At 39.3% G+C, this 26,283-nt stretch overlaps 1 protein-coding gene across 4 annotated transcripts in view; it reads left to right on the plus strand.

Moving 5' to 3' along the window:
• Positions 1–26,283, plus strand: part of GBF1 (golgi brefeldin A resistant guanine nucleotide exchange factor 1) — a 122,487-nt gene that overhangs the window by 3,223 nt on the left and 92,981 nt on the right. For all 4 annotated transcript variants that reach the window (XM_012661694.1, XM_012661695.1, XM_012661696.1 and 1 more), the window contains exons 2-3: positions 4,528–4,633; positions 6,263–6,329. In XM_012661694.1, coding sequence (XP_012517148.1) covers positions 4,538–4,633; positions 6,263–6,329 — 163 coding nt within the window. In that variant the 5' untranslated portion in view covers positions 4,528–4,537. The remainder of the gene's footprint in view (positions 1–4,527; positions 4,634–6,262; positions 6,330–26,283) is intronic.

The raw sequence follows: 26,283 nt of genomic DNA on the forward strand, positions 1-26,283 counted from the left end.
CAGGCCAAATAAAATATGTCTGTGGACTGGATTCTGCCCAATGGCCACTGGTTGGTTGATGACCCCTGATACACAAGATGGGCAGGGGCGTTGTGAGACTTAATCTCTGTAGTTCTCTATGCGTAATCACACAGACTTTTTTTCTTTGTCCTACTCTGCCAGTGTCATCCTTATACCTTGGGTACTGAGTGGTTAAAAGATAAGTGAGAGAGAGAAGCTTTGTTTCATTTTTCATCTCCAAGCTGGCTGAAGGGACATCTTTGAACATCTTTGGACATATCAGTGGCTTACCTTGCATACAGTTCTTGAGATACTCTTAGAATCTCCACAGCAGGAGGAGATGGCATGCCAGAGCTGAGGTACACTGGTCACCTGATTATCAGGTTTGGGAAGATTTTCCAGTCATGCCCTGTTAGGGAACCAGCTTTTTTTTTCTTGGTTTGACTTAAAAGTCTTTTACGTCCACCCTTTGAGTAAACTTCTTGAGTCCAGTAAGTTGTTTACTAGTTCAGTAATTCTTGGTCACTCTCAATAAAGCACAGAACTATGGTGTGTTTCTTGGCCAGTTCTGGAAACATTAAAAGCTCTGCATCTTTAGGGCTTCTCTGGACTCTTCAAGGAATTGAGTGAACATAAACCATCGGAAGGGCCCATCGAGGGTCCTTTAGCTCCCTAGTACCATCTACTCTCTCAGAAAGCCCATCAGAATTTTCTTGGTTTGCACAGCTCCATACTAGACACCAAGGCATTACGAAAAAGAAAAAAAAAAGTCTTTGTCTTTGGAGAATCTATTTGCTAATTGGATAAGGACAACTATTAGAAGTATTATAATTAAGAAAAAAAACCACTAGTGTACTAATAACAGCTATTTAGAACCAAAGAAAATAAGACACACATATGAAGAATTGACAATCACATAAAGAATTATATATTTCACAGATGAAATGTGAATATGCAAATAACAGTTGGAGAGATGTCAGGAAAATATTAATAGATGTGAAAAGGGAAGGCTTATGATCTGGCTGGTGGGTAAATGTGGGTTCTTTTTGTCTGTGAGGTGGCCTGTATGGAAGATTTGTAACTTCTGGTAGAAAAACAAATATGGAATACATAAAGAGGGTTTGCCAGCCTGCATCAGAATCATTGTCTTCTATGAAGCCATTCTTCTCATAGGAGGTGGATGTGAGCTGTACCACTATTGAATAGTCAGTCTTGATGTTAGTTAATTCATTTATTCATTAATTCAGTGTTTATTGGTCGTTTTTCTTACTATGTGTCAGGCATTGGGGATAAGAACACAAATAAATCATGGTCTCTTCCCCTGAGATGCTCATAGACTCATGGTAGAGATAGACTAAATAAATAATTATAATTGGTTTAAGGTGTATTTAAATAGAGCTACATACAAAGGGCTATGGGGTAACAAAAAGGGGATACTAATGCTGTCTGGGAGAGTAGGTTAGCTAGGGAAGACCTCACAGAGCAGGCATTATCATAATAAAAGCTTAACATTTATTAGGTTTTACTATTCCAGGTACTGTGCTAGGTGCTTTACAGGCTTATTATTTAGGCCTCATAACAAATTGATGAGGAAGCATTATCTTTATTTTACAATAGAAAACTGTAAACTGAGGCTCAGAGAGGCTAGGAAACTTGGCTAAGATTATATAGGTAGTAACAGGACTGGAGCTCAAGTCTGTCTTCACTCTGAAGCTTGTGGTTGTAACCACTGGGGTATTCTGACTCCCTTATTGACTTTTTGATGGAATGAGTAAGGGTTTACCAGGTGGACAAGAGTGGGGAAAAACATTCAAAACAGAAAGGGAATAGTATGTGTAAAGGCAAAGAAGCAGCAGAGACCATGAAAAGAAGGAACTTCTCATAGTCTGTTTTATACAAAGAATATATATAGCATATATGGGGCACCAGTGTCCCCTACCTAGCTTAAAAAATAAAACACCAAAACCGAGGCTACATGAATGCCCTTTCCTATTAGTTTGTCCCACCCTACCCCTTGCCACTATTCTAAATTTTTTGTGAGTTACTCTGGGGTATAGTCCTATAAAAGGGATTGCTGAGATGTAAGTTATGAACTTCTTCCACTTTGTAAGATAATGCCAAATTGTTATCCAAACTCATATCAATTTAGGTACGCACCAACCACTTGGTCTGTATTTTTACCAACTCTTAGTATTGTCAGATTTAAAATTTTGTGCTATTTTGGGAGTGTAAAATGGTATCACAATATAATCTTATTTTATAATTTTCCTGATTATTAATGAAGCTAATAATCTTTTCATATATTTATTTGCTGTTTGTATTTCCTATTCTGTCATATGCCTATTCTATTCATGTCTCTTGCTAATTTTGGGGAGGGGTTATATGTTCTACATGTTCTTATAGTTTTGTAGCAGTTATTGTATTTTGTGGATATTGCTCTTTTGTTAGTTTTATGTGTTACAGATATTTCTTTCCAATTCATGACTTATCTTTTCCCTCTTTTTTATGGTGTCTTTTGAACAAATGTCTTTAATTTTAACATGGTTGAATTCACCAGTTTTTTCAGGGTTTTTGCTCTTTGTTTCCTATTTAGGTGCTTCTCCTCTATGCTGAGTTTATTAACATATTCTCATATATTATCTTCACAAAGTTTTCAAGTTTTGCTTTTCACATTTAAATCTAATGAATTTGAAATATAATCTTTGGTATTCCATGAAGCAAGGATCCAATTTATTCTCCTGCTTTTGTTTGGATCTAGAGGGAGTTGCCAGTTGATATAGTGACTCCTTCTCTTTGGATCCTGTTGGTGTGAATAACTGGGATGCCGCAGAGCACTAGGGGAATGCTATAGACCCAGCTTTAAACCGACAGTGCTTTCAAAGGATACATGTTGCTCAGAGTCTCTGGGCCAGTGGCTTACCTGGCCAGGGGTGTTAGTTGGTATGTATTTGGTTGTTCCTTGTGTTTCTGACCCAACATAAACCTTAAGTTCTTTTCTACCATACTTACATGAGGTCTCTGCAGGGTTTTGTGACCTTGTGACAAGGGATGCTCAGCCATTGGCTACGACGAAGCAAGTGGTTCATCAGAGATTCCCATTTGAAGCTGAAGGCAGATTCTGTTGGGAGATTCCCTGGGTGAAGAGACATATGCTCAGAGGCCTGGAAGGAGATTAGGCAGTTCTGCATTATCCTTGAAAATAATTCCTCTTCATTTTCTAGCTATTTCTTTTTTACTAAGAAAAAAAGCTTAAGTCAATGATTTTTTTTGCTTAGATCTTTGCTATCTTAGAAAGTAGTTACCTTTTGGTGACTAATGGATTTTGACCAAATGTGAGGTTGATTACTTTCATTTGGGATCCCAGTTCAAAATTTATCTCCTCCAGGAAGTTTTCCAAGGAGCATGTAGATCCTATTAGATCTTAATTAGTCCCACTGGCACTTTTGCTTGCAATTTGTAGTGTAGTGTAATTGATGTTTTGTTTTTTAACTTTTTGCGCTGTTGTTTTCAATTGAGTATGTTTTCTCTTATTCTCCTGGTTCTTTGAGAGAAATTAAATATTCTTATTTATATTCTTATTCTTTATAGCATCCCCTCCTAAGCCCCCCAGGTATTTTTTTTTACCTTGATGGGTATTCAGTATACATATACACTGAATATACACTGGACAATAACTCTGTATTGTACCCTGATTTCACAGCACCTTCTCTAGAGATAATTATGGCTGTGAGTTTGTATACATCTGCCCAGACTTTTCATTCTGTAATTACATTATCATATTAGAGATTTCCTGCTCTAAGTAAATGAACATGAGTTTTCAGAACTTTTCAAAAGTCTTGTCACTGCCACTGTCCAATGAGAGTGCCACTGGGGCTGACTTGGCTGAATGGATATAGTCTTTAACTTGACATTGTATCTGTGGTTCCAAACCAAGGCAATTCTAACAACCTTCATTCTTTTCTTTAACTTGAACCTTCCTTATTATTAATATTTATTGAGTAGATAAAAAAAAGAACAAAGGGAATATCCTTCTGCCTCAGCCTCCCAAAGTGTTGGGATTATAGGCATGAGCCACCACGCCAGGTCTCAAATACTGTTTTTAACAAACTAACATCATAGATGTATCTGCATACTTAAAAGCAACATAGAACTTTGGGAACAATTGACTTTGAGGAATGTGGCATGCTTGCTGGAGATTATTGAGGTGCCTTTGAGAAATTTTCTCGACTGATGCTTTTTGAATCATATCTTAAACTACCCTGAACTTCCAGAGACCTCTAGGAGAGCCAGGTAGTTGGATTTATTAATTTTTTTTTGTTGTTTTCTTCTCTTGTGCTGTTAAAGGGGAAGGGTAGTTGGATTTATAACATAAGATAGACTTCATCCCATCTTAGCATTATAGGTGGAAAATCTTGGTACTGAAAAGTTAAGTCACAATTCTAACCTTATCAGGTACTGATTTTTAAGCACAGGTATTCTTTGAATAACCAAATATTAACCAGACTTTTATTTTAACTATTTTGGTAGTTTTGCCAGGATGGTGGATAAGAATATTTACATCATTCAAGGGGAGATTAACATTGTGGTTGGGGCCATCAAACGAAATGCCCGATGGAGCACCCATACACCATTGGTAAGTTGGAATGGGCAGATAGCCTGGCCACTGAGTTGTTGTAGGGGATCTGGTGCATGATTAAAACGGTTCCCAGTAATAATGAGAATAGAAGGAATTCAGAGTTATTCTTGGTATCAAGGACCCTTCTGTTTTATTTCAACTAGCATCAAATATACAAGCTGTCTTTTTTTTCTCTGGGACCCAAAAGATGACACCATTCTTCTTCTAGATATTTTTGTAAACAACTTAAGCTAGTACTGTACTTGGGACTTCTTTAATATGCCTAAAAATGTCAGAAAGATTCCTTATCTTCTAATTCCCTAGTGCTGTAATTAGCTATGAAATTCATTTAAATTAGTTTAGTTATTGATACATAGAATATGATTTGGTAATGATATTCCTTCTTGAGGGTTCAGCAAACTTCCATGTATAGAACAGGCAGTATCTTGTCAGTCACATGAGTAAAGAAACTCACCTGTTTTAAAATTGGCTTTCTTGTTGTATATGTTCAAGGATATTTTTTATAGTGCATAAAACAATTTTTGGCACAATTATAAAAAAAGTTTAGAAATTTCTAACTTGGTGAATTTATATAAACACACTTGCTAAATTAGTTTGGAAATTTCTCATGTTCATTTATAAAAATGGATCGAGGCTGAGCATGGTGGCTCATACCTGTAATCCTAGCACTCAGGGAGGCCGAGGTGGGCAGATCGCTTGAGCTCAGGAGTTCGATATCAGCCTGAGCAAGAGTGAGACTGGCCTCTGCAAAAAATAGAAAAATTAGCAGGTTGTGGTGGCGTGCGCCTGTAGTACCAGCTACTCCAGAGGCTGAGGCAGGAGGATTGCTTGAGCCCAGGAGTTAGAGATTGCAGTGAGCTATAATGACGCCACTGCACCCTAACCAGGGTGACAGAGTGAGACACTGTCTCAAAAACAGTAACAACAACAAGAAAAAAATAGATTGGTTGGCTGGGCATGATGGCTCACAGCCATAATCCCAGCACTTTAGGAGGCCAAGGTGGGGGGATCACTTGAGGTCAGGAGTTCAAGAGGAGCCTTGGCAACATAGTGAGACCCCCCATCTCCACAAAAAATAGGAAAAATTAGCCAAATGTGGTATGTGCACCCATAGTCGTAGCTACTCGGGAGACTGAGATGAGAGGATCACTTGAGTCCAGGAATTTGAGGCTACAGTGAGCTATCATTGTGCCACTGCACTCTAGCCAGGGTGACAGTGTGAGACCTTGTCTCAAAGGAAAAAAAAATGGATTGGTTTAGAAGTGATAATGGAGTTAGGAATGTCTTTGAAATGAATATGTGATCATGTAATGAATATGAAGAGGGAGAGAAGACAGAATAATACACATATAAAGGACCTGGTAATCCGTGTTAGATTGAGTGCTGTGGTGATAGTATAGATTAGCACTTTAGGATTTACTATTTTGGGTAAGCCCAGAGTATCTCTATGAAATAAGAGATTAGGGAAAAGGAAAATAAGAACCATGGCTATCTTTCTGTTCCTCAGTAGGAAAACATACTAGGTTTTCTGATTGGATTTAGAGAAAGAGCCCTTGATCTGTCCTTTATTTTCTTTTTCTTCTTTTTGCCCAGTAATGACCTGTTTTTAATCTATGTGTCCCATAGGATGAAGAACGGGATCCTCTGCTGCATAGTTTTGGTCATCTAAAGGAGGTTTTAAACAATATAACCGGTAAGTCTCCACATAGAGGTCAGATTACTTATCCTGGTAAAAAATATATGTGTTTGACTTATTGCAGGATGGACAAACTTTTTCTGTAAAGGACCTTATAGAAAATATTTTAGGCTTTGTGGGCCACATGGCAACTGTGCAACTACTCAGCTCTGCCTGTGTAGCTCAAAAGCAGCCATAGATAATACATAAGTGAATAAGCAATATATCTTTTCTTTAAAAAAAAAATCTTCAAGTCATATTTGACCCATGAGTGTAGTTTGCCAACCCCTGGTTTACTTTCATTCATTCTTTTTTTTTTTTTTTTTTTGAGACATAGTTTTGCTCTGTCACCCCAGGCTAGAGTACAGTGGCATGATCATAGCTCACTGCAACCTCAAACTCCTGGGCTCAAGCAATCCTCCTGCCTCAGCCTCCTGAGTAGCTGGGACTACAGGCATGTTTCGCCACACCCAGCTAATTTTTCTATTTTTTGTAGAGATGGGATCTTACTTTTGCTCAGGCTGGTCTTGGATTCCTGATCTCATGTGATCCTCCTGCCTTGGCTTCCCAGAGTGCTAGGATTACAGGCGTGAGCCACTGCGCCCAGCCTGCTTTCATTCTTTATGATCTTTCAATCTTCATGTGTTCCCAGAATCTTTTGTCCCTTTGTTTTCCCCCTATTTTCCTAATCATAATGACCTTATATAATATTCATATGTTTAGAATTTTCAAAGCCATTTTCGTATTTATTACTACCTTATTGAACTTTTACACACCCGTGTGAGGGAGGCATGGCAGGTGTTGTCCCCTTTTTATAAAAGAAGTTGAAGCCCAGAGATGTTCAAAGTGATTTAGCTGAGGTCACACTAATCCTAAGAGGTGGAGTCAAAACTAGAATTCAGGTCTCTGACACTCAGTTTAGTGCTCTTTCCCCTCTTCTGTGTTGCTTCTGTACATACAGTTAGAGGAGAATGTGTATATGAAGTACCCTATAATTGTGTGTGTGTGTGTGTGTGTGTGTGTGTATGGTAGGGAAGGAGGAAAGTCTCAACTTAATATGAGTTTTTCAAGGGGGTGGATGGAGATTAAAAGGGAAAGCCTGAGAACTATATTCCTCCATTAACTATAAATGAGTCTTGCAATGTATAATGTTGGAATGCTTTTATCTAGTGACATATTGCAGACCATAAGTGAGTAGTGTTTAGGTTTCTGTGAATTAAGCAATAAACAAAAAAATTTTCCTTTCATGAGAAAGGTGGGAGAAAATCTGGAGAAAAATTCCTTTTTACTTTCCTAAACATGGACTGAAGTTAGATCTAAGGGTGCCCTACATATTTATTTATTTATTTTTTTGATAAAGACTAGTCAAGTGCAGTAGTGAGGAGGGGGAAAAGTAGTAGAACAAGGAGTTCAATCTGTAACTGACTGTGAACTCACAATCAAGTGAGATAACTTGCTACCTTTGGACCAGCCCATATTTCTTTAAAGGAGGAAATTTCACTCAATTGAAAAAGCTTTGGAAATGTTAACGAAAGGATCAAGTATGCAGAAGGCAATTGTTAGCTAGTTAGCAGGGCTAATGCTGCTACTAGGTGGCATGTTCTTATTTTATGGCCTGTACTGTGATTTGGCTGATTTAGAAAGTTGGCTACTTGCACAGATTTTTTCTTTTATTATTTTATGGGTAAAGACTACATATCCTAATTAGAAAGAAAACATAGCAGGTGGAGATTTACAATTCTTTTTAGTGGGCTAGAGTTCAGAGTACTATCTTTCTTTCTAAGAGATATTAAGAGGATCAAACAAGTTAATATACTTGGGAATACTTGGTAAACATTTTATACACAGGGAAGGATTGTTATTATAAGTGGTTGGGAACACCCTAACACTCTAAGATGGCCAAGATCACCCTGGAAGTAGCCTTGCAGGCCTTTTTAGCACTCTACAAACCTTGAGGAGCTGAAGTGCTGCTATCCTGATAGAGCCACATTTCCGCTCTGCCATCCAGTCCAGATCCCATGCCTGTTTTCTCTATCTGACATGTCCCAAGATTTCATCTCAGAGACCCTACCTATGGTGATTGATACAGTCCAGGAATTGCAGTCTCTAGACCATTTAAGAGCTAGCAAAGTTGAATCTGCTGCCTAATTTTCTTATGTCCTTGGGTTAGGAATCCAGCCAGATTATATGCTGCTTGGAACTAATAAAACCAGAATGTGTTGAAGAGTGAGTTCTGTCAGTGATACTAGGAATATAGCTGAGTGTTGCTAACCTTCCCCTGGAGTGAGAAGAAAGGTAGTAGTGTTTTTCAAGGCCAACAGCTGTGGCAGATGCTGAAATGGTGCCAAGGTTGTTCCATTGTTCTTGGGTTTTAGCATATTACCTGCCTGAGAAAATGACAGAGTGGACCCCAAGTAGAGGATTTCATGGTGTTCAGATTTATTCTGACCCCCCACACAGTGCTGGCTCCCAGGAGCAGGTTTATGGGTCAGCTGCCCCTGTGGTCCTGGACTTTGCAATCCATGACCAATTTCTTGTTTCTTTTACTGAAACTAACAGATTTTTCTGATTGGCAGTGTCAGGAGGGCTGCTTTCCTGGAAGCTCGTTAATGGTAAGAGGCCGGGAAAGGGTTTTGAACTTGGAGAGAGAAACTGAAGGGACTGTGCCCGTGTATGTATACCACTTAGATTGGAGGAGGGATGACAGGAATTCTAGGACTTCTACCCAGTTTAACTCATGAAATTGACTTGGGCATGGTCCCTTTTTGCAAAGGCTTCCTGTTTGCAGTTTTCCAGGCTGTCTGCTGGCTTGGTTGGTAAGACTATCACTGTTGGCAATGAGTGTTTCATTGGACATTGTCATTAAACCAAAATGATTTCTTTTTCTTTTTTTGTAAACAGTTATAGGATCTTCTAGGTATATAAGCACTACCTACTCCTCCAGCAGTATTATCTATTCATTGTGGAGGAAATAAATCCATTGTCTCCAGTAAGGTTGGCTAAGTTCATACCAGTTATTCCCACATATGTCTTTGGCCCACATTTGCAGTCAGTATTTGCTCAGATTACATGATGACTACATGCGTGGTAGCATTTACAGTAATAGGATATTCTAATACCAAATCTGAAGAGAGGGCTGCGCTTGGAAGAGAAAGGGTGTCCAAGAGCAAAGTTTGCATATTGTTACTTTGGGTAAAGCTTTAGCTTACCACCAGTGAGAGAGACTTGACTGCTCGCCCTCATTTGGCTTTACTTCCTCTTAGAAATCCTTTTAGGAGATTATTCTAAAGGAGTTAAAGCAGATGGGCAGTTGCCAGGGCTGGGAGCAGGGAGTGGGGAGTGACTGCTAAAGAGTACAGAGCTTCTTTTTGGAATGATGAAAATGTTCTGGAATTAGATAGTAGTGATGGTTACAGAACTTTGTGAATATACAAGAAACCACTGAATTGTGTACTTTAAAAGGGTAAATTTTATGGTATATGAATTATATCTCATTTTTTCATTATTTATTTATTTGGTGATAGGGTCTTGCTCGGTTGCCCGGGCTAGAGTGCGGCGGTGTCCTCATAGCTCATTGCAACCACAAACTTCTGGGCTTAAGTGATCCTTCGGCCTCAGCCTCCTGAGTAGCTGGGACTATAGGGCTGTGCCACCACACCTGGCTAATTTTTTAATATTTTGTAGAGGTGGGGTATTGATATGTTACTCAGACTGGTCTTGAATTTCTGGCCTCAAGCAATCCTCTTGCCTCGGCCTCCCAAAGTGCTGGTATTACAGGTATAAGGCACCACATCCAGCCTTCAATTTTTTAAAAAAGCAAATGGAGGCTGCAAAAGTGATAGATTCACCAATTTTTTCTCAGGGTTCAAAGCTATGGAGGGAAGTCTGACTGTAGTCACTGCTATGCTTTGGACCCATTGCCCAGCAAAGGCAGCATAAGGCTCTGTTCAGCCTCCTGGCCCATTTTGTGCTTTTATAATATGTCTCTCTCATTAACTCAAGGAAGCACATGGCTTTTATATTTAAATTTATTCAAGCTGTAATCTTTGACATTTGAGTTAGCTTTTAGTACAGTTTTGCATTTATAGTAATATATATTATGTATTTTCTCTATCCCCAAAGAATCCGTTTTAATCTTTTCCGGATGCAAATTTCAGGCTGTCTTGTCCCATCTCCCCTCTCCTGCTCTCTTTCCCCTCCCCCCACAGAGTGTATTTGATCAGGTGTGGCAGGAATATCCACTGTCAAGCTGCGCCCTTTATATTAGTCAATATTATCCTTCTCCCCCCTCCCTGTCTGTCTGCCCCTTTGGGCTTTCCCAGTTGATTTATAATTTTGGAATTCTCATCGGAGTCTGTAATACAGTTTGTTCATTATTTAACCAAAACCTGTTTAATGAGCAGAGAGAGGCAATGTAAATGTTAGGCATGTTGCAGTGATGTACCTTTGTGCTTCTCAAAGCGGGTGGGTAGTTAACTCTGTGCTGCCTGCAGGGCTGGGTCTCCTGGCCTTAGGGGCAGAAGGGCCATTGCCTCTCCCTTACACCTGTCCAATCTCTGCCATGGCTTTAGATTCCAAAGACACATTTCCTTTTATCCTTCTAGCAATCTTGTGGGATTCGTGCATATTTGAGTTATCTTCAATCTCATAGCTGGACCCGGTGGTAGGATCTATGGCATGGGATAGGGGCATAGAAGGGAAAGTGAAATATCAGGATACTTCTTACTGTTTAGTGTTTGGTCTAACAAGAGTAGACAGTTTAGAAGAATGCTTCTAGCCAACATGGTCTGTGGGCTTTGATCTCTTTGTTCCCAGACTAGGTAAGTCCTTGCAAGCCTTAGTACCCTTTATCCAGTACAGTTTTATGGAAAGGGCTATAGCCGGTTGTGATTTGTGGTTGTTTGGTTGTGGCCGTTGGCCTCCAGATTTAGTCTTTCTTTGTCCTTGGTCTTTAAACCTAGATCATTATAAAGAGATTCTTTTCCAGAAAATTTTTGGTTTAAAGCAGAAAGAGAGGAACAGTCTAAAAGTATCACCAAAATCTTCTCATATGGTATTACCTCTTAATGACTTTAAAGCCTTCAGGGCCAAGGCTGGAGGAAGCCGTCTTAGTGGGTGTGTGTGGAGGGGTGGCGTGGCGGTAGTGGGAAGTTTGCCTTCAGAGATTTAGTCCCAGGCCTTTTTAGTTCTAAGGACCTAATGTGCAGTTTTTGTTATCAGGATTGGGAGTGCTCAGCATAAGACTGAGGTGGTCTTGACGCCCAGTATAAGCATCTGTATTAACTGTGGAACTGTTCTACCTTCTTGTCCCCTTTCTTTCAGGGATTCCCCAAGATTTGAATTCCTTCTGGGCCTGGGTTATTTAGTTGCTTCTGACTAATATTGATTGCATATCTGCTATGTGCCAGACATTTTCTTTAGGCACTTAGGTATTGGGTCTGTAATGGTAAACAGCAACAACAAACAAACAAACAAAAACAGGCAAACTTCATAGCTACTGGTTTTATAAGACTAAGTGACTCTAGCTGACCATTCCACAGCTAACCTTTGTGGCCTTTACTCTATGCTATATGGTCTCTATCAGGCATGGAATAGATTACAGTGAGTAAGAGCAATCTGCTGCCATCTTTTCTGATTCCTGCCCTTTCCTTTGCATAACAAACAAGCCAAAGAAGTGAACAAAAATGATAGCTTATACATTTGCTTGTTTGGCTTTCTCATGTAAAGCTATTATGGCCAGAGTTTAGATATTCCCAAAGACATTGGTGAGTTGCATAGAGTATTTTGAGGGATAGGCTATTTCTTTACTGAGGTTACTGGGACTGCAAGAGATGGTGTGCTTGAGTTTAAGAGGGAGAAGCAGGTGCCAGGAGAAAGTGGATGTGTCAGAAGTTTATTTAAATATAGTTTATCCTGGACAAACACACCTGTAGGGTACTGTCTGTCTCAAGCTTTGTGAATTCAGTTTGAGCTGGGAGGTTTGAGTCCATCTAACCTCCAGAGGTTTGCAGAGAACATTTAAACAAAGTCTGGAAGCCAACCGGGAGGAACTATGACTTAACACCTGTCTGGCTTAGGCCTCTTCGAAATAGCAGTCTAGGTAGAAATGAAACTGTTTCTACTTAGGCATAGAATGCCTCATACCTCAAGTTTAATCTGTTTCATTTGGAGGATGGGAGGTGTAGGGAAAAGATTTTAGTAGTCACTGCCAGAAAAAACATTGAATAAGGGTATATTATATGAAAAAAAATTTGCTAGAGTTACCATACTGAGTCTTCCATATTGATTGAATACAAATTTTCATTTTTTCTACAGGGGTCTATAGTTTGGGGAGTAGTAGAGTAAGTCATATATCATTATTAATCAGCATGAGAAGATGGTTGAATGAGTCCTTAGTTTTGTCCCGCTTGGAATTGAGCTTGTGCATTGTTCAAGGACTAAGTGGAGACTTAACCAAGTATGATAAAATTTGGCAGACAAATTCATGTAAAGGGCTAAGTGTTGGAAGAGGCAAGGTTGGGGCAAATTTATATAAGTATCTATTTCCTGTGCCCTTTTTACTTTCTTGGTTTATAATAGAAGACTATATTAGTTTGGAGATTGTTGAGTAATACATTAGAATTTGTATTTGAGTCAGATTAACTTTGCACCTTAGAATCTCAGTAACTTGAGTGGCCCCAGACTGTGAGCGTTTTTAGCATGGTTAGAGAAAATAAAGGTACCATAAATCTTTTTTTTTTTCTCAGGGAATATTCATATCAATAAGGTGGCTCTGAGAGGCCTGTATTTTGATGACTTGACTTTGTCAATTCTTTTGACTGGGGCCTTCCCCAGTCGATCTTTGAACCCCCTTCACCTGACACTTCTAAACCAAGAAGTTCTTCCAAACTTTTGTTTTTATTTGAGATTAGAAAATGAAGACTTGAGAGGAGGGGGTAAGGCCTACCTGGGGATGGACACACACACACACACACACACACACACACACACGTGCGCGCATGCGGAAATGAAGACTTGCTGAGCTTGGTGGCTTATGCCTGTAATCCCAGCTACTTGGTAGGCTAAGGCGGGATGATCACTTGAGGCCAGGAGTTCGAGACCAGCCTGGGAAACATACGGAGACCCCCCCATCTCTAAAAAAATTTTTTAAAAATGAGTCCCAGTTACTCAGGAGGCTAAGGTGGGAAGATTGCTTGAGCCCAGTAGTTTGTGACCAGCCTGGGTGATGCAATGAGACTTTTTAAAAAAACAAAAAAAGGAAAAGAAAATGAAGACTTTCTTGGGAAGAAACAGCACTTCCTGGTCTAGCTTCTCATGGGTCCAGCTCTTCCTTTTTCTCTTCCTAATACCCAGACACACTTAACCATCAGAACTAGTTTGCTTGCTGGTGGAAGGGTACATTTTCCACTACAGGCATCATAAAAGGGGTTGTAAAAAAAGAGGAAAGAGCATTCTTAATAGTTTAGCTCTCAGAAACAGGTCAAAGGAAACTAATTTCTTTCTAGCAGAGCTTAGGGGGCAGTCTAACAATGTGGTCTGTGGTGGGTGTCAAAGTTACTGGTATTGTTCTCATTGCCTTTTTCTTCTTTTAGCACAGCTACCTCTTGAGGCCTGAAACTTCTCTCTGGGTATATGCCCAACTAGCCATGACAGCACTCAAATGAGTAAAAAGAGAGAAAGCCAGCTGCTGTTTTGTTTTGAACAAGGAGGCAGGCAGAGTCCCTTTCTTCTTTTCCACCCACTCAAACTCAGGACAAGTGCCAAAGGGTTTCAGAAGAAGCCAAATGCTTGGAATTCAATGTGTAGTTTTGATTAGGAGCAACAGTGAAGAGTTTGTCTCAGCCTTGTTAATAGATGCTTAACTGATAACCCCAATTTCTGAAATGATATTGGATATGTTTATGGAAAGGGTCAGTGCATTTGTCTTTTCTCCCCTGGTATCCAATAAGACAAAGTCGGGTAAAGAGTGAAATGGAGATGAGATCATTTCAACTCAGATCACCTCAAAGGGTGATAGATGGAGAGCAGTGACTACCTTAGGCTCTCAGTTTTGCTTCAGGAAACCAGGAGCTAATATGCTCCTAACCAGTTTTGGGGCCTATGTTCCTTTCCTTTCTTTGGAAGTCCTGAAGGACTTAGATGGACAAGCACTCCTGGCTGCCTGTTGGCTGGTTTCTCGTGGCATGTCTCTGCTGTAACACCAGCCTTCTGTTACCACTGTTACCACTGTAGATTGAATTGTGAAGGGCTGCCACATGTGCACAAATCATAACTGACCTTTCCTTGTTCCACGCTTATTGAGCAATTACTTGCCCATTTGTGGAACTCACATTATTGCCTTGAATTTCTGGCCCTGTGTGAAGTGGGGGCATCCAGGAAGTGGCCTGACAGACTGTACATCAGAGGGAAATAAATTGGCATTTGATTTGGTGGAAAGGCAGGGCCAGATGTAGTGTGGGAGCTGGAGATTTTCAGCAGTCAGCCATGCAGCTTGCTTCCAGGTGTCCTGGAAAGCAGCTTGGGAACTGGAGGCTAAGGGTAGTTGGGGACATTAACTGGGGAGGAAAAGGATCAAAAGCACTTCAATGTTATCTGGGATTGGCCCTGAATTAGGAAAAATCCTCTAAAAGTAGAGAGATAAATGAGTTTTCCTAGACTCTGGTGGGAATTTTTCCACTGATTATTTTTGATTTTCAAGTAAAGTAAGTTATTAATTGTCAGAAAAAAATCTGAAACCTGGGGACTTTTGACAAGAGGTTGTAGAATAAGAAAGCCTCATTCCAAGTGAGTTTTTTGTGAAGTTTAATTCTTCCCTTTGGACAAACGAGGTTTAAGAAAATGGTACCAAATTGATTAATAAAGTGAGAGTTGAGATGGTATTATGACTGCCCTACCGTGGGCTAATGTGGTATTTTTCAGACTCAGGTTGCTTTCCATTAGCAAATTATTTACATATCATTTTAATGAGTTGCATGGCATTTTTGCTCCAATTTTTTATTATGAAAAATTGTAAACCTAGCAAAAATGGAAAGAATACCATAATGAACATCTACATCCCAGATAGAGTCAAAATTATTAACATTTAACCATATTTGCTTTATCCATATATGTGTATTATTTTTTTCATGAGCCATTTGAAAATAAGTTGTAGACATGTTGACATTTCACCCCTAAATACTTCAGCATGCATCCTAAATGAGGACATTCTCCTGCATAATCATAGTACCCTTATCACATCTAGGAAACTTAACTGGGCCTGGTGCAGTGGCTCACACCTGTAATCCTAGCATTCTGAGAGGCCGAGGCAGGAAGATTGCTTGAGGTCAGGAGTTCCAGACCAGCCAGAGCAAGAGCGAGAACCCCGTCTCTACTAAAAATAGGAAAACATTAGCTGGGCAACTAAAAATAGAAAAAAAAAATTAGCTGGGCATGGTGGTGAGCGCCTGTAGTCCTGGCTACTCGGGAGGCTGAGGCAGGAGGATTGCTTGAGTCCAGGAGTTTGAGGTTGCTGTGAGCTAGGCTGATGCCATGGCACTGTAGCCTGGGCAACAGAGTAAGACTCTATCTCAAAAAAAAGAAAGAAAGAAAGAAAGAAACTTAGCAATAATTTGCCAGTATTAGCTAATATCCAGTCCATATTAAAAATTTCCCATGTTGGCCGGGCGCGGTGGCTCATGCCTATAATCCTAGCACTCTGGGAGGCTGAGGCGGGAGGATCACTCAAGGTCAGGAGTTCAAGACCAGCCTGAGCAAGAGTGAGACCCTATCTCTACTAAAAAATAGAAAGAAATTAGCTGGACAACTAAAAATATACAGAAAAAATTAGCTGGGCATGGTGGTGCATGCCTGTAGTCCCAGCTACTCGGGAGGCTGAGGCAGGAGGATTGCTTGAGCCCAGGAGTTTGAGGTTGCTGTGAGCTAGGCTGACGCCACAGCACTCTAGCCTGGGCAACAGAGTGAGACTGTGTCCCCTGCCCTGCCAAAAAAAAAATTCCCATTTTTCTCCAAACTATCTTTTTTTCCTTAATTAAAAAATATTTCTTTAGAGATGGAGTCTGCTATATTGTCCAGGCTGGACTCAAACTCCTGGACTCAAGCGATTCTCCTGCCTCAGCCTCCCAAGTAGGTGAGACTACAGGCTCGAGCTATCATGCCTGGCCCCAAACTATCTTTTATAGCTATAGTTAGTTTTACAAACCAAAATTCAAGCAAAATTCTCATTTCATTAGGTAGTTATGTCTCTTTGGACTTTTTAAATCTAATACAATTTTCTGTACCTCTTTTTTTTCTTGGTATTGACTTTTTGAGTAGATCAGGTCATTTAGAGTGTTCTACATTCTGGGTTTTTTGGTGTCCTTGTGGTATCATTTAACTTGTTTCTGTATCCCATGTATTTTCTATATACTAGAAGTTAGGATTAAAGTCTTTGTTAGATTCAGGTTAAATATTTTTGGCGAGAATACTTCATAGACAATACTGTGTTCTTCATATCACCGCAGGAGGCTCAGGAGGCACAGGTTGTCCTGCAACTGGTGATGTTAAGTTTTGTTACTTGCTTCCAGTGGTGACTGCCATATCTCCTCATTGTAAGATAATGTAATTTTTCTCTTTGTAATTAGTTAAGTAATCCATGAAGTAATAATTTGGTACCTCGTGACTATCCTGTTCTCCAATATCCTTTTACCTAATAGTCATCCACTGATCAATCTTTGCCTGAATCATTTATTTCACTGAGGGTCACAGAATGATGATTTTTGTAGTTCTGTCATTCTTTCTACATTTATTAGCTGGCATTCTCTGTAAAGAACTGCTTTCCCTCATAAACTGGAGGATAAACCACAGTTTCTCCTAAAAAGTCAGGATAAATGCTTAATTCTTTCTCTTTAATTGTCAATTTTCAGAGTAAGAAGTTAGTGTTAATAATGACATTAGTGGTGGCAAATGTGGGTTCCCTGCCCCCTTTTTTTAAGACTTGTGAATATTTAATTATTCAGTGTATTACAGTTAATTACAGTCATTACTGTTTTTGGTTCTCAGATTGTTCCAAGTTTGGCCAGTGAGATTCCCTTCAAACTGGTTCCTTTGTTCATTTGACATGACCCATTTGAGCACTTCCTTGCTTTCTGGTACAAGAAACCACCATTAAGGGGGAGAAAAAGGAATAGAATAGAAAGTATCAGTGTATTGTGTTGTGAAACTTGTGTTTCAGTTAGAAATGTATATGTTCTGGGTTGCAGTATAAATTCTATTTCTTTCTATCAATCATGGTCAAAAAAGTTTGAAACGTCTAGTAAAGAGAGCTTGTGATTTACTCCTGTTCCAGCATTGGTTTGAATTTGTCTCTGCACTGTTAATTCTTGGGCAAGTCAAAGGGATGTTGAGTCAGGGTGCCCCATTTACCATATTCTTGGGATTCTGTGAAGACTCTGTGAGGTACCTTGGCCCCCTTGACTTTTGGGAGCCAATGGACTGTTCATCCCTGTCAACTTTGGTTTCAGTAAAATAGTTCTGTTTGGATGGTTGTTTATGGATGAATCAGCTTTTGCTAGGCGGAGGTTATTTTCAGCCTTTGAGTCTTTATAATCCTGGAGAATATTAGATTAACACATTAACTGCCACACTAGAAAAAACAATTTTTTCCTGGGGCAATGGTGCTTTATTATGAAAAGAGAATAAAAACTTTGAAAACAAAACGATCTTTTCTAATTTAATGAAAAATTTGTTATTTTTATTGTTTTCTCTACATGAGTTATATGCAATTAAATTGTCAGTATTAATTGTAACAATAAGAACATCAAGAAGGAAGATTTTCACAAACCAACTGCAGTTACTTAGGCATCGTGAGGCCCCAGGCTCAAAACTAGCTTAAATACAACTCACATGGCAGTTAATGTGTTAAGTATTCTTCCCCAAGGAGATAAGGATCGTAGGTGTAATTATGACTGACTAGTCATTTTTCACCTTGTACTTTATCATTTTTATGTGATGTTAAACTGATTGTTTAGACATATCATGTTAGACATGGCCATGATTTTGAGTCCTTTTGGTGGGTCAAGGAGGGAATCATTTGTACTGGAAAGACTCCAAAACAGCATTTTCTCCAGGAACTTTTCTCTTAGTGGAAGTTCATTTACATATTCAGTCAACAAATATTTCTTGAGTACTTAACTATGTGCCAGAAACTGAACTAGGTACTGGGAACCTAGTTTTCAAGGAGACTGACACTGTTCCTGTTTTCATAAAGTTTATGGTCTAGCGGGCTGGTGATTTGAGAAGCTCTGGAATTTGGGTGGACAACTGTGTACTGGTTTGAAGTCTGCCCAGCTTCCACATGTGACCTCAGGAAATTGTTGTATGCCCTGGATTGCTGAAAGAGGTTCTGGGATCGTCAGAAGAATAGATAGCAGTGGTGCTGTCCACATTGTTCATCCCACCCCCACCCTCTCCCCTAGCACTGACTGCTTGGCAGTGACTATGGAAATACTATTTGCGTGGCAGCTTCATTAGCTGTTGTAGGGCCTTGGATGTCTTAGGGATGATTAGTGCTGTGTATCTCAGAACTAAACTGACTGTATTTGTACCATAGGATAAGATATCAATGGCTGATTCTTGTGTAATAAAATTTTTTATCTTATTTTTTTTAAATGTATTTATTTTTAGACTAGTCAAATGCAGTAGTAGAAGGGAATGTAATAAAATTCTTGCATTTGGGTCCTCTCTGGCTTGGATTGTTAGGATTTTGAAGTCTAGGGGCACAGTACAAAGATTTTAGTAGCTATTTAGCTAAGGTGCTAAAAGAATGAGGAATGCTCTTTTCTTCAGCCAGTGTTTAATAGTCCCAATTCAAAAATAACATAAGTGTTTTTTAGTAACAACCTACTCTTTTTAGCCCAAGGGTCTCATGTGAGGAAAAAGGTACCAAAGCCCTTGGAACTTTGGACAGGATTTGGCTTCATAATCAGTAGAACATTCCATCATATATTTGTCTTTTAAATCCCAGAGAAAGCACTCAGAAGTACCCGTTGGGAAACTTGGGACCTCAGAATGTCCCCTTCCTTAGGACCTCAGAGAGAATATCCCTTCTCTTATTCCCTTATTCTCTAATTCCCTTCCTTAGGAATAGTATTCCTAGGATTTTCAAGGGCAGAAAGAGGTAGCAAAGCAGTGAAGCACTTAGACAGTAGTAAAGATTTTTCTAAAAGAGAAGATTGGCGTGGATGTATTGCACAAAAAGACCCGTCACCTATCATTTGCTCAATAGGTTATTCTGAATTTAAAGTACAGTTCTTTCTCCTTTGCCTCTTTTTTTTTTTTTTCTGGGATGAGTCTGCATCCAACGTACATTATTAATACCTACTATAGCCGAGTACTTTTTGTGACCAGAGCCTGTTGACTCTGGCAGACGATCCTGGCTCCCTCTGGCCCAGGAAGAGAAGTTCTTGGTTCAGCCTACCTGGACAGAAGCATTGTAGGGAAAGTAGTCAAGGGAAAATGGACTTCTGTTGTCAGAATCCAAATAGGGCTCATTAATCCTCCCTAGTGAGCCCAAGATTAGCATCTTAATCAGTCTCATTTCAGGGGTTTTAAAGACTCATTCTGTTCTCTAAGTTCTTATAAAGAAAAAAATGATCAGTAATTGCCTTTGGTAGAACTGTTTTTTATTTAGGGAATGGTAGATATTGCCAGTATCCTAAGTGATCCTAGGTAGGCTGCAGGCTCAACAGTCAACAAAACTGGTTGTGTGCATGCAGTAAAGGAATGTAAAGTGTGGGAAATATTTATGTTGGTAATATTCTTCCTCCAAAAGCTTCAAAGAGAAGGAGAAAGTTGGCTACCAGAGATTGTTTTACAGCTATCTAGAATGTGAATTCATCCCTATTTCCCCTTTTACCTAATTGATGTCAGGACATTTAATCAGATCAACTGATGGTGAATTTTTTTGAATTTTTATTTTGAAATAATTTCAAACTTACAAAAAAGTTGCAAGAATAATAATACAGAGGTCTCCCCTATGCCCTTTGCTACTTGTTTGTATTATTTTCTTTCTCTCTACACACACACACGTATGTACGTATATAAAATTATTTTTTCTAAATCATTTGAGAGTAGGTTATATACATCATGACTTTTTATCTCTTAATATTCTAGTATATATTTCGTAAGAATAAGGATATGCTCTTGCTTAATCTAAGTACAGGTATCAAATTTCAAGAAATTTAACATTGATATAATAATTTACTATTCACATTATAATTTTGTCAATACACTTTTAGTGTTTGGTTTTTTTCCCTTCAGCCAAGGATCACATATTGCATTTAGTCGTCATGTTTCTTTAGTGTCCTTTAATCTAGAATAGTTCCTCAACCTTTCTTTGTCTTCATGACATTGATATTTTTTATATTAATAACTATAGGCCAGTACACTTGCTCTTTCTTTTCTTCCTTTCTTTTTCTCACTCTCTCATTCTCACTCTCTCTCCCCACCCCCACCTTTCTTTCTTTCAATATATAATAATCATATAGGCTCAATAATAATTGTACGGTGGCTCATGCCACTTTGGGAACACTTTGGGAGGCTGAGGCGGGAATATCACTTGAGGCCAGGAGTTCAAGACTAGCCTGGGCAATATAGTGAAATTCCATCTTTACAAAAAAACAATTAGCCAGTCATGATGACCCACGCCTGTACTCCCAGCTACTCAGGAGGCTAAGGCAGGAGGATCACTTGAGCCCAAGAGTTTGAGGCTGCAGTGAGCTATGATCAAGACACTGCAGATCCAGCCTGGGTGACAGAGTGAGACTGTGCCTCTAAAAAATAATAATAATAATTGTGCATATTTCTGGGGTCCATGTGACATTTTGATACATGCGTACAATATGTAGTGATCACATCAGGGTGTTTAGGCTATCCATCACCTCAAACATTTATCATTTGTGTTGGGAACATTTCAAATATTCTAGCTGTTTGGAAATATACAGTAATACATTATCATTGACTGTAGTCACCTTAATTTCTTTCCTTTGAGAGTGTTACTCATTTTGGGTTTATCTGATGTTTCCTCACGGTTATGAGTGCCTGGTGTGAATCTGTATGCCACTACTGATAAAGTAGCCTTCTCAGGGTCTCACGTCTGCAGGTACCATTCATTGGTGATATTAATTTTGATCACCTGGTCAAATGTTATCTGGCTTCTTTATTATGTAGATAAAATTTTCCCCTTGCAGCTAATAAGCAGTCTGTGGGGAAACACTTGAAGATCCTATTTGTCTTTAAACTTTCCCTCTCAAGATTTATTATGCATTGATGATTCTTGCATGAACCAATTTCAGGTTGCAGTGATGGTGAATTTTGAGTGGTTGCTTAATACAATCGTTTTTAAAGGACTCATTCCTTTTACCTTTTCTATAGTCCCCCCGGCCCCCCGACCAAAAAAGAACTTGTTCTTAGGTGTGGACACAAACTGTCTTGCTAGCTTACTTGTGTTAGTTTCTCTTCCTATAAGAAACACAATTGCATGTCCTAAAAGTCCATATTTCTTTATGGATTTGTTGATGCTGTTTTAAAAAATATATATCTAGTAACTACAAAGAGTTTTGAAAATTGGAAAAAAGTTTGGCTCAATGAGGCTTGACTGGGGGCTTGGTAATTTCCTAGAATGTGGCAACACTACCCAGTGGAATTTGTTCTCCAATCAACCAACGGCATAAATGCTTCTCCTCTAAGCCAGACTGACAACAGCCAGGCGACACCGATTCCCTTCTTTTTTTTCTTTTCCCCTCCTTTTAATAAGTGGGATTTGCTATGGATTCATCCTCATATTTAAGCTTTTATTCTCCAATCTATTTTAAAAGCTTGATTGGTCTAATAAAGAACTTATATTAATCTTTAAAAAATCTATAAGGTTTAGAAATACCCATTGTCCAGGGGCTTTAAGAGAGAAAAGGTTAGAAAAACATTTCCCCATTCACCTCTACTAACACCCTTTTCTCTCCTTCACTCTTATTTCTCTGTATTTTTCCTTTTTTTTTTCATTTCTCTGAAGGATCTGATTAGTATGCATGACTGAGCCTCCTTAGAAAAGAAAAGGCAGAAATTTTGAGAGAAAAAGAAGTAATGCTCTTGAATCTCAGGTTTTTTGCTGTTACTACTGGAAAGAATAGGCTAATGATATGACCATTACTAATGAAAGCCTTAGCTATCAGTTATGTTTTATTGAGGGAACCCTGCCCATGATTTAAAAAAAAAAGAGAGAGAGAGATAAATAGGGAAAGAAAAGCAAAACAACTAGACAGAAAGTAAGGAGGAATGAACAGAAAAGGGCAGAAGAAAATAACTTGGGATGGTGGTGGGGGAAGGGGTAGAAGAGAAGGACCAAGGATACAGAGCTGCTGAAGTAGGAAAATGGGAGTCAGCTCTAAAATTTACCTTTACACAGTCCAGTGTTTGGGCTTTCCCTTTTCACCAGTGTGTGTTATGAGATAGGGTGAGGTGGGGTAAATGAAATGGTCCCATCCTTGACTCCTTGGATTCATCTACCCAGAACTGAAGGGACCCTGTACTAAGGCGACTTGATAGCCCGATCCTAGTGGGTTGGGGTGGAAGAGGCTATTAAGTGATGTTTTTTGGCTGGCTGGCATTAACAGTTATTTTTAACCTCCCATTTCAATCTCTTCATTGTTCAGCCTCTTCCACTGGCTACTATGAGAGCAGTCAAAATTAGCAACTATATAAAATGAAGTACCTCTTGTCTCCTCAGTCACTTCCAAAATAAACAGGGAGTAATGCTGTCCGTATTTTGTCTCAGTTTACTCTGAAGGCTAGCAGTAGAGGAAGCATGGATTAGTGTGTAGTGATTTCTAGGCTCTGCCCTCTGGACAGATTCCCCTCTGAGTGCTCCGTTTGAGTGACAGGACCATGTGGCAGGAGTGCAGCTGGAAGTATATCATGGGCAGATTTGGGTTGGGTAAATATAGCAGGAGCAGGATGTCAGTGTGGGAGATGGATTGTTCTGGGAAAGGAAGTGTTGTCTTTCGTCTGAGAAACAATTTCCTGCACTTCTGGGACTTTTGCTTTCTTCTTCTTTTTTTTTTTTTTCCAGGGCAGAGCAGGAGTTGGCAGAGGTTGGGTTCACTTGCTGAATTCTATCTCTGGGTGTCTATGTGTTTCTACATTTGAAGTTGGGAGTAGAAATCAGATCTGTTTCAACCAGTTATGGAAATGGGCCCAATAAATTGTCATACCCATGCCTTATATTTCACTTTTTACAGTTTTAAAGCACCTACTTGCTTAGAGCTTCTTTTTAAAAAGTAACTATTATCTTGGTGAAATAGGTCGAGAGGCAAAAATAATTATACAAAGAAAATCAACTCTACTGAAAGTCAGACATGAGGCACCAGCTGGCAGGAAACAGCTGGGATGTTTCTGGGGGCTAGACTCTTCCACACCAGAACTTAACTCTTCAAGCTATCTCTGTTATCTGAGCCTACTTGAGATGGCTGCCTAATGACCAACAGTCTACATAAAAGACTAAATCTACTAAATTATGTGATATTTTACAATTGACTAGAACTTTGCAATTTATAAGGTAGTTTTGCATTATAGCTTTTTTATTTTAAAAGTAGACTTAGATTTATAGAAAAGTTGTAGAGAAGTTCTCATATACCCTATATACCCAGTTTCCCTTATTATTAACATCTGACATTAATATGGTACATTTGTTGCAATTAATGAACCAATATTGATATATTGTTATTAAAGTTATCAAAGTCCATAACTTATTCAGATTTCCATTGGGTTTTTACCTAATGGCCTTTTTCTGTTCCAGGATCCCATCCAGGATACTACATTACATTTAGTCATCATGTTTTCTTAGGCTCCACTTGGCTGTGACAATTCGCCTATGTTTTTTTCATTTAAGTTTCACAGCAACTCACAAAATAGACTGTGTCTTTATTAGTATCCCCCTTTTACAGATAAAACTCGGGCTCCAGAAAGATTAAATCACATGTTCAAGGTTATACAGTAAAAGCTTCTATTAAAAATGTGATTATGATTTGGGAAAAGGTGATGAGGTAACTTATTTGCTTTTTATGTGGAGGAGGGCAGAACTATAGCTAACCTTCAGGTAGACCATTTGCAGAAGAGGAACAAGAGATAGAGGTGAATTTAACTTTCCTGGACTCTTCTGTCTTACTGGATACAAATTAACATTATTATTTTAATCACAATTCTATGGGGAAAAACCCTTTTCTCTTTGTGATTCTGCTGTATCTACCAAAGGAGCTGATCACAGAGAATCCTGGACTGGCTGTCTAGTCAAACTTTTTCTCTGGCAACAGACTTCAGGCTGTTTACTGGTCCCTGTTGTTAGATACCAGGTTCAGTAGGAAGGCCTGCTGAGTGTATGGCATACGCACTAACACAACCAGGCTATTTCTGTCATGTATGGAGGTAACTATCTGGGAATGGGCACTTGAGTTTTTTAATTCCAGTGTCTAATTGGGCAGGCTGAAATTCTATCGTGGAATTGGAAGATTCATAGAGCTGCAGTGCTGAGAGATAGTAGGAAAAATGAAAAATCCAACATCCATGGCAATTACTGGCTCTGAATGTTCTATCCAGAGGGATAACTGAGGGAGAGAGGTGAGAAGAGGTAAACTGGTATGTTACTGATGATCCTAGATGCTATTAAAAGATCATCTCAGGGTGATGGAAACTGTGGAGGTATAAACCATCAGATCTTAAGGGAAGGAATAGTTCATTTTGCCTAGAGAAGTAGTCATAAATAATGTACTTGGATCCTAAAAGGTAACTTTTAAAGTGCTGCAACTTAAGCTGACAGAGGGTAAGCAGTTTATTGATTAAGCATTCACAACCACTTTTTATTGGAGCCATTTTTTTTAATTAATGGGAAAGGGGATGATTCTCAGTTAATGCTTTTTTTTTTTTTTTGAAGGTTTAAAGATTTATTTTAACATCTGCATACAGAAGGGATGGGTCAAAAGTGGCATCAGCCAATGCTTTTATTATATAATCTATAGCTGTGAGCATAAAGGCTGTTTGGGGATGCTTTGATAGTGAGTGGCTGTTGCCCTCTTTGGTTAACTTTGAGGCCAGGAAGGGCCTGACCTTTTCTCTGAAAGGAAGCTGTGGAAATAGCAATGAGTAAAACAATGAGGAAGAGTTTTAGGAAATTTGTGTATCTTGTGTATCTTCATGGCAACATGGACAGAGGAGAAATTATAAGCCATCAATTACAGCAGTCTTTAAGGGCATGGATGACTGGAGCCTTCCATCAGGAGCGTATGAGGTTATAAATGGGGGCAAAGATGACATGGACCTCATACTCTGCAACAATTTGAAAGAGAAAATATGAAAGACAGAAGTGACAGTGCAAAGAATGACTGTTTAATGCACTTCTACTGGAACATTCTATCTATTGGTGAGATTTAAACCGTCCTTAGGTAGGAGAAAAGCCTGGGAAACGATCTCTTATTCAAAATAAGAGTAGGAGATAGTGAAGTGCCCGTGTCTCTAGAGAACTCTGAATTGAGCTGTGATGGAAGAAGGGGAAATTCCTCACTGTGTATAATGTGAAATCTTCATGAGGTCTCAATGAATGTAATCTTCAAGGAGGAGTTTATAGCAGGCTGAAGAAGCTAAGATTCAGTAAGCCTCCAATGGGAGTGCAGAGAGAGATGGCCCACTGACATTTCTGTTTCTGGGCAACAATTTTGGTGAGTGGAAAGCTACCAGGTATACTTCACTTTTGCAAGAATACAAAGTGATTCTTTGCACCATAGACTGAGGTAACTTCTTCTCTCTACAAAAACCATAGAGGGGGCCGGGCGCGGTGGCTCACGCCTGTAATCCTAGCACTTTGGGAGGCCGAGGCGGGCAGATTGTTTGAGCTCAGGAGTTCGAGACCAGCCTGAGCAAGAGCGAGACCCCGTCTCTACTAAAAAATAGAAAG

Source organism: Propithecus coquereli, unplaced genomic scaffold (genome assembly GCF_000956105.1).
Source record: "Propithecus coquereli isolate 6110/MARCELLA unplaced genomic scaffold, Pcoq_1.0 Scaffold73, whole genome shotgun sequence".
Lineage (NCBI taxonomy): Eukaryota > Metazoa > Chordata > Mammalia > Primates > Indriidae > Propithecus > Propithecus coquereli.